Raw genomic sequence first — 10,925 nt, forward strand, 5'->3', positions numbered from 1 at the left:
GTTAATTCATTTCTACTTTCTGATGCTCCTAATGAACTCTTTTTTTTTTTTAAAGATGTGGACCAAAACAATTCAGAGCCGATAAATCTCTCTACTCAATGGCCTTTAAGAGCAAAAGCTTGACACTGAACTGACACCGATTCCTGAGATAATAAAAAGAATTCAAAGATTTGCACACACTTTAAAAGTTATATTTGTATTTTCACCCAAGATACAAGGTTTCCTACACTGATCTGTTTTTTGAGGTTCCTGGAGTAGGCAGCTCCTGAAACGGCTCCTGAGGATCCCCACTTCCTTCAAGCCTGTATTTGACTCCCTCCCCTTGCGAGGAGGCCAGACCCAGGGACCCACCTTGGACACACAGACGCTGGCAAAAGTGAGGGATGTCTCTTCCAAAATTGGGTTATAAAAGGCCGGCTTCTGTGCTGCTCATGCCGTCTCCTGCCCTGTCAACTGCTTGCTCTGATGGAGCCAGCGACCACGACAGGATGGGGGGGCTCCTGTAGCAAGGAAGTCAGAGCAGCCTCTAGCTGACAGTTCGTGAGGAACTGAGCCCCTCACTCCAACCACAACCATGCCAGTGAGGCTGGAAGCAGAGCCTTCTCCATTCCAGCTGAGTGGCCTGGAGCCCCAGCCAACAGCCTGTCTGCAACCTGCCGAGAGATCCAAAGCCAGAGAAGCCAGTTGGGCCACACCCTGATTCCCGACTCCAAGAAACGGTGAGGGATGTAATTTGTTATGCAGCAATAGGTAACTAACACAGTTCCCTTAGAGGGACATGGGATTGGGGTGTTTTGTTTTGTTTTGCTTTTGTGTGTTTTGGGGGTGTTTTTTTTTTTTTCTTTTCACAAAGTTGGTACCTAAGAAACACTGACAGGTGAATTCATCTGGACCCAGGCACTGAGGGGCCGACTGCGAGATCCTTAAGAAAAAAAGAAGCATTGGCATCAACTTTAAGGCTATACTCTAAGCAGTGACAGTGACAAAATTATTTTTAATTAGATCAATAAGTCTCATGCCCAAAGCAACCCTAAAAAAATCTAAGAGATAAGCAGTAATAAACGCATGCTATTAAAATATCTTTCTATCCCTAATATTACTGCCCGCCCCTGTTTTATTCCGTTCTCTTCCAGAGTTCCACTAAAACTCAGACTCTGATGTCTCCACAAAAAGGAGCCACAGCTCGTTAAAATAAAAAATACGTGACCACATGTTTGGGACAGAAAACTTAACCTAGAGGTGAACCTGGGCCTGCTTGTTGTCACAGAAAAATAAGGACACTCTCAAAGACGTCCAGAGGCACTGAAGAAGGATCTGGATCAACGGGAGTTCCTCTGACCAACCTGTGACAGCAAAAACAAGTCGTCATTACAGTCAACAAGAGCAAGTCCGGAGCATCCAAGACGGCTCATGCCTGATGATCTAACATCAAGCTCTCTTAAAAAAGTTCTCCTCGCTGGGCGCCTGGGTGGCTCAGTGGTTAAAGCCTCTGCCTTCAGCTCTGGTCATGATCCCAGGGTCCTGGGATCGAGCCCCACATGGGGCTCTCTGCCCGGCAGGGAACCTGCTTCCCTCCCCACCTCTGTCTGTCTCTCTGCCTACTTGTGATCTCTCTCTCTGTCAAATAAATAAATAAAAGCTTTAAAAAATTAAAAAAAAGTTCTCTTTGCTGACATGAATCCATGAATCCATGCTTGGTTCCGAAGAGACAAATGGACTCGGAAAGAATGTAAACCCCCAGCATGAGTTTTGGGAGGACCAAGAGAACTGGCTTTGTGAGCCTGTGATCAGTTTCAGAACTGCTGGGATTTAAAAATAAATAAATAAATAAATAAGAGGGGTAAAGCAAAACCAAGGTGATCTGAGAGGAAACAAGCTCCCCAGGGTTCTGGGAAGCTGGAGCTGGAGATGGGGGGCGGGGGGTGTCAGCACGGCTTCCTCCCTGGAAGGAGGATGAGCTTCACGAGGCTGAAGTCTGAAGTTAGTAAACATCTTTTTAAGGGCAGCATATGGACTGCCAGTGCCAAGTTCTTCTGGAATGCGGACGGAAGACCCCTAGAAAAGCAGGGAAGGGAAAAAACAACAAAAAAAAAACAACGCAGGTTGGGAGCTATTGCCTCACTTCTCGCAGCTGTTCACCCTGTTAGGAAACTAAAGAGCCAAAATGGTGTTGCATCTGCCCCTGATACCAGGGAGCAGCTCCTCTTTTGTTACATTTCTACATCCTGGCTTAAAGAGAAAGAAAAAAATGAATGAATGGTCTATTCTCTCCCTCCCCCACCAATCCATACCCTACCAAAATACTCCACATACAAGCTATTCACATCTGCAATTTTAATAAAATCAGCACTCCAAAAAAGCTGCTTCCTTATTCACTACTCAACAATGAACAAAGCCACCTAATTGCTCAGATCCTTGTCACAAAACTTGCGTCGAAAACTTTTTCGTTTTTTGCCAAACTGATGAAAGGTAAGACATGTTAGCTCATTGATTTAACTCAGGCTAAAAAGTCCCCAGGAAAACAAGAAAAAAAAATAACTCATGCAAATAACTCATGCAAAAGCCTATTTTGGAGAATGACAAGGGATAAGTAATAGCAATGCCTGTTCGTGCCGGGCACCCAGCTTGACAATGTACAGATGTTATCTCTGGCTCCTGCAGCAGTGAGGGAGGCACTGGGGTGCCCATTTTACAGATGCAGAAATAAAGGCTCAGAATAGTGATGTAAGAGCTTATCAAGTTCATATCCAGGGCGCCAGGATTTGTAGAGTTATACAACCACCACCTTCTTCCGGTTTTCCCATCTCTCCATCATTCCAAAATATTCTCTTGTGCCCGCGTGCTATAAATCCCCGCTCCTACCGCCAGCCCCAGGCAGCCGCCGATCTGCTTTCTGTCTCTAGAGATTTGCCTTTTCTGAATAGTTTATGGAGTAGATAGTCTTTTGCATCTGGCTTCTTTTGCCTGGTATGTTTTTTGAGGTTCATCAATGTTGTAACATATATCAATAGTTCATTCCTTTACATTGCTCGTGGCATTCCATTAGGTGGATTCCTAGTCAATGGACACCTGGCTTATTCCCAGTTTGGGGGCTTCTGTGAATTACACTGCGATGAACATTCTGTATGTATCTTTGTGTGGTTGTCTGTTTTCATTTCTGTTGCCTATACTCCTGCGAGTGGACTTGCTGGAACCTATAGTATATGTAGGTTTAACTTTCTAAGGAAACTGCCAAACTGACATCACCATTTTTAATTCTCTCCAGCATTAAATAAAAAATTTAAGCTGAATATTCAAGAAATCAAAAAGATTTCAGATCTGTTCCACTTGGGCACCAGGGTGTGTGTGTGGTGTGTGTGTGTGTGTGTGTGTGTGTGTGTGTGACATTCTTCAGTAGCCTGACTCCAGTGTGAAAAAAAAATTAAGTCTGTAATGCTGGGGACGTTAATTTATTAGTTACCTTCAGTTTATTAGTTACCTGCCAGTCTGGTAAAGGTTCTGAGGAGCTCTTGCCTATGTAGATAACTGGCGTAGGTCAAGGGAAATAACGCTGACATTCTGGGATAAAACTGGCCAAAGGATCATCATTCCTGAATGGTTCCTATCATCTTCTCACCATTCTGCCTTTTTGACACATTTTCCCATTTTCCCCAAAATTCCCATTTTTCACTGTTGACTTCCAGAAGGTCTCTTAGGATGGATGCCTAGAATACACCTGGGTCTATCATCTTTAGAACTACAATTCTTCCTAATAATAAATAAATGCCATTGCCATCCCCATGTCCTCATTGCTCAGGCAAATAAGAGTGTCCAACAAGACCACATCAAATGCTAAATCCCATGAGCCCAACTTGCCACCCCGGCCTGACTGGATACAACACCACCAATCACTATGGCATCTGATTGTTATCATCTATTTTTTTTTTAAAGCCACAGTTTTCTTCCTCTGCCAACCAATCTGAACCCATTTTATAACATTTCATGAGACACTCTATTTGCTGATATCTACATGGTGTTGTCTCCTAGCCCCAATTCTGCAATTCTGTAATGTGCTTGCAAATACTATTACACTTGTCGGACATGGTTTGTTTTCAATAATCTCATAGCTTTTTTTTTTTTTTTAAAGATTTTATTTATTTACTTGACAGACAGAGATCACAGGTAGGCAGAGAGGCAGCCAGAGAGAGAGGAAGGGAAGCAGGCTCCCCGCTGAGCAGAGAGCCAGATGCGGGGCTCGATCCCAGGACCCTGGGATCATGACCAGAGCCGAAAGCAGAGGCTTTAACCCACTGAGCCACCCAGGTGCCCCTCATAGCTTTTTTTTTTTTTAAACTGGAATGCACGGCCCTCTATATGTTTACTTTTTCTTTGCTTGTTTATTAAGTGCACAAAGCATCTCCCACCTTCCCGCTGCCTCCAGAGCACCAGGCACTGCATTTCTACGTCAGGGAAGAGAGGGACATGGAGCAGGGAAGGCAAGAAAGAGTAGGTAAGGGACGGGGTAGGAAGGGAGAGAAGATATTCCCACTCTCCTGTTACAATGGGTAACCATCTGGGTTTTTATTTAAAAGGTAAAATGTGCTTAAAACTAAACATTCCCTATCTGAACTCTTGAATACCCAAATGTATCAGTGTCAGATGTTTGGTACTAAATCTCTTTCTAAAAGCAGTTGCAGGGACACCGGGGTGTCTCAGTCTGTTAAGCGGCTGACTCTTGATTTCAGCTTGGGTCACAATCTCAGGGCTGTGAGATCAAGACCCAAGTCACCCTGCATTGGGCATGGACTCTCCTTAAGATTCTCTCTCCCTCTCCCCCTCCCTCTCCACAACGCCCCCCCCCATAAAAATAAACAAAATAAAAGCAGTTGCAGGAAATCAAGTGCCCCCCAGCAGGAAAAACTAAACATCATCACCAAAACCCAGCCATGTAATTTTCCACTCATAAGTGAGCTTACCATCAATGCCCCCTTGACCTGTGTCCACACACCAATGCCAAGGCCAAGTAACAGACCAGGCTCCCCTTTAGGATAAGGCACTGCTGTGTGCTGCTGGCCAACAACTCACTCTGCATACATCATCTCTAGTCTTCACAAAATTCAATGAGGCAGCTACAGTTATCCTCACTTTACAGAGGAGAACCTGGGGACGGGAGAAGGTAAATGACTTTCCCAAGCTGACATGGCTGGAAAGAGGCAGAGTGGGATTCACATGGAGGACTTTAGACTTCAAAGCTCTTACTCAGTTCCCTAAGTCAGGCTGCCTCCCGAGATGAACTCCCCAGGCCCCCAAGAAGGTTGCCACAGATGCTTCATCATCAACAATAAATATTTACGAAGGACCCTCCGCCTACATGCCACTGCCCTTGTTTCCACAGCAACGTGCTGTAGCCCATGCTTAAAGGAAGGATGCTGTACCGTCCTGTGATCGTGGCTCTGAGAGGTGACAGTTACACTACTCCGGCGGATGCCGTCACAGTCGGCAGCCGCAAGCCTGCAAGCGCTATGCTAGGGACCAGCAAGAAGGAATGGAATAGAGCAGAAAGGTAGTAGGTTTTTACCCAAGAAAATGGTCTGCTCCCATTGTGGATGCGTTTGTGATTGTTGCTGAAACAGAATCCAAGCCAGGTTTGCACATTAATTATTCTTTTATTAGGAAAGAAATCAAACAATCCAGGAGAGAAAATAAAATTTGACTGTACTGCTAACAGCTCCCCGGAGATAACTGGCAATGAGAATCGAGTTAAATGACTACATCGCTAACAACAGCAATCTCAAGCCGGTCCCCTCTACGATCCATTTTTGCTCTCAATGTACAGAGTCTGAAATCCACTAGTAAATGGACTAATTATCCCCTTATCTGTTTGTTTGTTTCTCTCTTGCCCTATCCCAAATGTTTTGCCACACTCTCAGCAAGCTGATTTCAAATGCTTTTTTACTATCATTCTTTACAAACATCACCCTGGCTCATGAACCACATCTTAGAGTAGGAAGAAGGAAACCGCCTTTTGATGACAAGCTCTCACCACCGACCTTTGGACACGGTGACCGACATGTTACAGCAAAGCGTATCACCCTAACTGTGTATCAGATGCAAGCTTACAAATTTGAGGTGCTTTTAAGACTGGGAATTTTCAGATTAAAACAATGTGGAAAGCACGCCACCGAGTTTTAAAATGTACTATTTACCCAAACTTGCCAAAAGTTTTAAGTAAGATACTTTAAAGGTAATCAAGACATTGTCATATTTGCACTAATTTGGAGTCCAGCAATTTCAGCATTTAGAAATAAAGTAAGATGGTAAATCCACTTTAAAAAGTCAACACTTGCAGAATTCCTGCATCTACAAATGAAGATCTTTGTGAAGAAGTCTGGGAAAAAAAAAAAAAATCTAATTTAAATGGCCCAAGATGTCAGCATTAAACCAAAAAGCAGATAATTGTGATATGCACAGAAAATCCCCATTTTTACAAATTAATGAGGCTCTCTCGCATTCAAGCTACTCCCGCATGTTTAAGGAGCCCCTGGAACAAACGCAGTCACTTGCAACGTATATATGCTCTAGTCGGTTGCAGAAGCCAACCGGCTCGGGTAGAACCAAAAGAAACCAGAGGAGCCTTCAGAGTAGGTATCTTCCCAAACTGTGGTCCTGGATTGCTTTTCTTCCCCTTGTGTTCCAAAGAGCAAACAAAGAAAAGGTGCTTGCTCCCCACACCTCTCTAAATGTTTTAACAGAAGGCTGCTGAATAAACACATTACTCATTTAAAATTTGAAAAGAAGTTCTATTCCTGCGATGAAAGCAACTCGATTTGCATTTTAACAGTTGTGGGCGAGCGCCACCTGGTGGGAGCAGCGCGAGCAGCGCGCTCTCTGCGTTGGACAGCTTCCCCAACCCAGCAGGCTTTTACCGCTTGCTACCCGAGAACCGCGGCGGAATATTTTTAATATTTGGAGGGGTGGGCGAGGGGGTTGGCTGGGGGAAAGGAGGCTTCGCCGCGGCAACGTGAGTACTGTTAATGCGGGGCAGGCCGGCCAGGCCCTGGAGGAAAGTAAGAATTTAAGTCACAAATCACTCCCGAGCCCCGAGGACTGCCCCCAGCATCCTCCTCCTCTGTCCTCTGTAGCACACCTCATACAGACCCAAATTGCGAACAGGAATTGTACACCATCTTTAGAATGGCGTGGTGCCTGCTAATCCACTTGCTAACCCAACCTTCCAGCCTCACACACCTCGGAAGAAGCGTCCTAGTCACCTAACTTCCCAGCCACGGAAACAGGCTGTCCCTTCACAAACTCCCATCCCGGGTTCCCATTTTGGTATGGCGCAAGAGAGACGCCGGTGCATTTCCACTGGAAGGTCGCTCCAGCGGTTCCTAACCTCAAACGCAGCCTGTTAAAGAGGTTTCTACTCCACCGTGAAACCTTTTTTTTTTTCCTTCTTTCTTTGCTTCTTCATGGTAATATACGGGCACCGCCGTTACTTAGCAATCCGAAACTAATCTTTTCCTAAATCTCACTTGTTTATCTCGGCCTGTCCCTGGGATCCCAGCAATCTCCGCTCCGTGTGGTCCCACCAAAGCCAATCGGTGGTCGGAAACTTCAAGGTGATGTTGAACTTGGAAGCCTACCTACGCCCCTCCTTCCCTTCTCTCCGTCCACCTGCCGCCCACTCTTGGGGGGCTCGGAGCTGGAAGCGGCCTGCGGCGGGCGGGGTTTGATGAAGTGTAAGACCCAGGATGGTGGCTGTCTCCTGGGCACTCCAACTTACCATTAGGAGCACACCAGCCCCCCACACTGAGAACTACCTCTGCTTACCTCCTTCCTATGGCCAAACCCAAATATGAATGTTCCCACAAAAAAAACAAACACCCCACAACTTTTCGGGAACAGTCAGCCTCACAGGTCGAAGCCACTCTTGCTTGAAGGGCCTTAACTGGGGCGCCCATACACTTCGCTAAAAAACACGGGCTAGGAAGGAGGCAGTGCTGTCTCAGTCGTTAACATCAACACCCCCACGGTGCCTTCAGCGGATTGCTTCAGGACTAGCTGAGGGGCGCGGCGTATTTAGAGCAAAGTCTGGAGCTTGCGGTCTCTCCCTGGAGAAAAGACAAGACACCGCCCCGGCAGCCTCGGCCTGCCGGCGACCAGCGCTCCCCGCGAAAAGCGCGCGCTGCCCCAGAAGCTGCGGGAAGCGAACGCTCCACCCCGGGCGTCGGTGCCGGTTCCCGTCTCGCCGCCCCAAACACTCCAGGCACGGATTCCGACAAGTGGGAGGCAGCAAGTGGAGCCTTTCGCAACAACCGCGAAAGTTCCTCCAGTCCGGGGACCGCCAGGAAAGTCGGGCGGGGAACTTCGCCAAACGCGGGCTGCCCGGGGGACGCGCGGGCCCGGGCGCATCCGGACGCAGCTGGCGGCGCGGGCGGCGGGGAGCCGGCTCGGGCCCTCGGGACGCGCCCCCCACCGCGAGCCCGCGCAACTTTCTCCCCCCGGGGCCCCGCGGCGGCGGCGGGCGCGCCGGGGAGGGAGCGAGGCCCGGCGGGCGCACTCACCTGCGGCGCTCTGTGCGCGGGCGCCGGGCAGCGGCGGCAGCTGCAGCCGAAGGAGCAGGCTGAGGGCGAGCGCGGCGAGGCTCGCCATCCGGGCGGCGGCGGGCGGCTCAGCCCCTTCCCGCGGGGGCCGGGGCCGGGACTGGGGCGGGCGCGGGGCGGCCCCGCATCGCCGGCGCGGCCGCACGCAGGGTCTCCGCGGCGCTCCCGGAGCCGGCGCCGCTGCGCTCGGAGCCGAGGCGCCGCGCGAACTGAGGCGGGCGGCTGGGCGGGGGCGGGACGCGGGGGGCGGGGGCGGGGGGCGGGGGGCGGCGTCCCCCGAGTCCTAACGCCGCCGCCGCCGCCGCCCGCCCGGCGCTCCGCCCGGGCCGCGCACACACCCTCGCGCGCACGCCCGCGCCCCGCACACGCCCGCGGCCGGCACCCGCCGGCTCCCCCGCACACCCTCGCCGGGGCTGGCCGGCTCGGGGCCGCCGGCTCCGTCGCTCTCCCACACTCAGCACCGCCCCCCACTCCGCGCTACACCCCCGCGTCCCCACGCGCGCCGGGGTCCTGGCTTCCTCGCCCCGCGCCGCGCGGCGCCGCCAAGCATCGTCTGCCCGGCTGGGGCGCAGGTACCGGGGGCGGTGGGGGGGAGGCGGGAGAGGGGGAGCAGCCGTGTGAACTCGGAGTGGGGGAACAGGTGAGTGGGGGCCGGGTGGGAGAGGAGGAAGGGAGGGAGCGGCCGTCTCAACTTGGGATTGGGGGGGAAGGGGACAGGTGAACGGGGGGAGGGGTCTCTGCCCTAAGCTGGGCGGGCATCTGCCGGCAAGGGGCTGGGGCACGCCCTGAGAGGAGAATTTCATCTAAGAGTCGACACCCCCCCCCCCTCACCGTACGCCCGCGCACACACATACACACACACGCTTTTCTGGGGGCATCGCGCCTCCTCGGCCACCCAAGCACCCCTCTTATTCACCCCCATCTCCCCCCATCCCCACCCCCACGCGGGAGGGGGAGAAGACTGGGCATGAGGCATCCCTCTCTCGCTCACTGCCTTCCCCCTTTCCAGTTCTCGAGAGACAGAACCGAGTAGCTTTTTTCCTTTTTCTTCTCGGTCTGAACAAAGACCTGGTTGGAAATGAAAGCCTAAAACCACAGATCAGAGTCCGAGCTGTCCCTTGCAGCTCAGGGGCTGGGACTCTGCTCTCCTGGGAGCCAGGATCTCATGGACAAGATCTGGAGCCACTTGGGTCCTGGCTGGGAGCCTGGGCTGTGAAAGCTGGGGACAGGGACACCTAAGCAATGCTCCAGGAATTCATACTTGGTGAACCTGGCCAAAGCCTCCCTTCTGTTCCAGCGCAGCCTCCACACCCCCGCCCCCACCACCTTCCTTGCTGGGATTTCAAGGATTGGATTGGACAGACTATGGGGCAGAAATATGAAAGTCAGGCATGGCTAGGGTTTCCAAAAGTGGGAAACCTCAGGCTGCAGTTTGAGTGGCTGTGGCAGAGAACAGGAGGCCTCACTCTCCCACCCCTCCAGTTCCCTTGATGTTCAGTGGACAGGAATGCTGCTGGAGAAGCAGGACCAGGTTCCAACCTTGGCACCAGGCTGTACCTGCCCAGGGTGAACTCTGGCCCTCTATGCTTTCCCAGCTGTCCTCCACACCTGGAAACCATCCCCTCCATTCCTGCAGGAGTGCATGTTCTCACTTGCTGCTGACTGACTAGGCTCTGGTGTCCAGTCACACGTCATGGTTTTGCACCTGCTGTTCCCTCCACCTAGAAGGCTCTTCCCTGCATCATCTCCCTGGTAAACTCACACTGGTCCTTAAGGCATCTCTGGGAAACTTTGGCTGAGAGCCCATTGCTGATTGGGAAAAAAGGGGGGGGCTCCTTTCCCCATCTGCCTTCCATCAGCCTGAGAAGCTGGGGAAACCTGGCCACATGCTCATCGCTGGCTCAGGGCTGAGGTCAGTGTCAGTACTGAAGAGGGGAGGCTGGGGCCTGGGGTGAGTTTGTGATGTCTGGAAATTGTGGAGTGACCCTCTGCCCTGTATCTCCTTTCAATTCCAGTCAAGAAGATGACCTCTTGTCCTCGGGATGACTTTATCCTTAACCCCACGAGAACTTTGGGATCAGTTTCCCCATCTAAACAGTGGCTTCCCTTTCAGCTCTCTTGGGGGCCAGAAGCAGTCAGACATTTTAACTGCAAATCTCTTAATCTGAGCACAGTTTCAGGGAAGTTTGAACCACTCAAGCATTCTTTCAACAAGTGAACTGGCTGCCCACCATATGTCCAGGATGGCAAGACTGTGGGTTTGCAGCTTACAATAGATGTGGTCTGTTCTCTCATGAAGTTTACAGTCTGGTGGAAAAGACTGGACAAAGAGAAGAGCAG

The 10,925-nt window shown here is 50.9% G+C and overlaps 1 protein-coding gene across 13 annotated transcripts in view; it reads right to left on the reverse strand.

The window, feature by feature from the left end:
- The window catches only part of PTPRT (protein tyrosine phosphatase receptor type T), a 1,093,025-nt gene extending 1,084,370 nt beyond the window's left edge, over positions 1-8,655 (reverse strand). For all 13 annotated transcript variants that reach the window (XM_045981319.1, XM_045981314.1, XM_045981318.1 and 10 more), the window contains exon 1: positions 8,547-8,655. In XM_045981319.1, the coding sequence (XP_045837275.1) occupies positions 8,547-8,634 (88 nt within the window). In that variant the 5' untranslated portion in view covers positions 8,635-8,655. The remainder of the gene's footprint in view (positions 1-8,546) is intronic.
- Positions 8,656-10,925: the final 2,270 nt, after the last annotated feature.

This window comes from Meles meles, chromosome 16, assembly GCF_922984935.1.
Source record: "Meles meles chromosome 16, mMelMel3.1 paternal haplotype, whole genome shotgun sequence".
NCBI lineage: Eukaryota > Metazoa > Chordata > Mammalia > Carnivora > Mustelidae > Meles > Meles meles.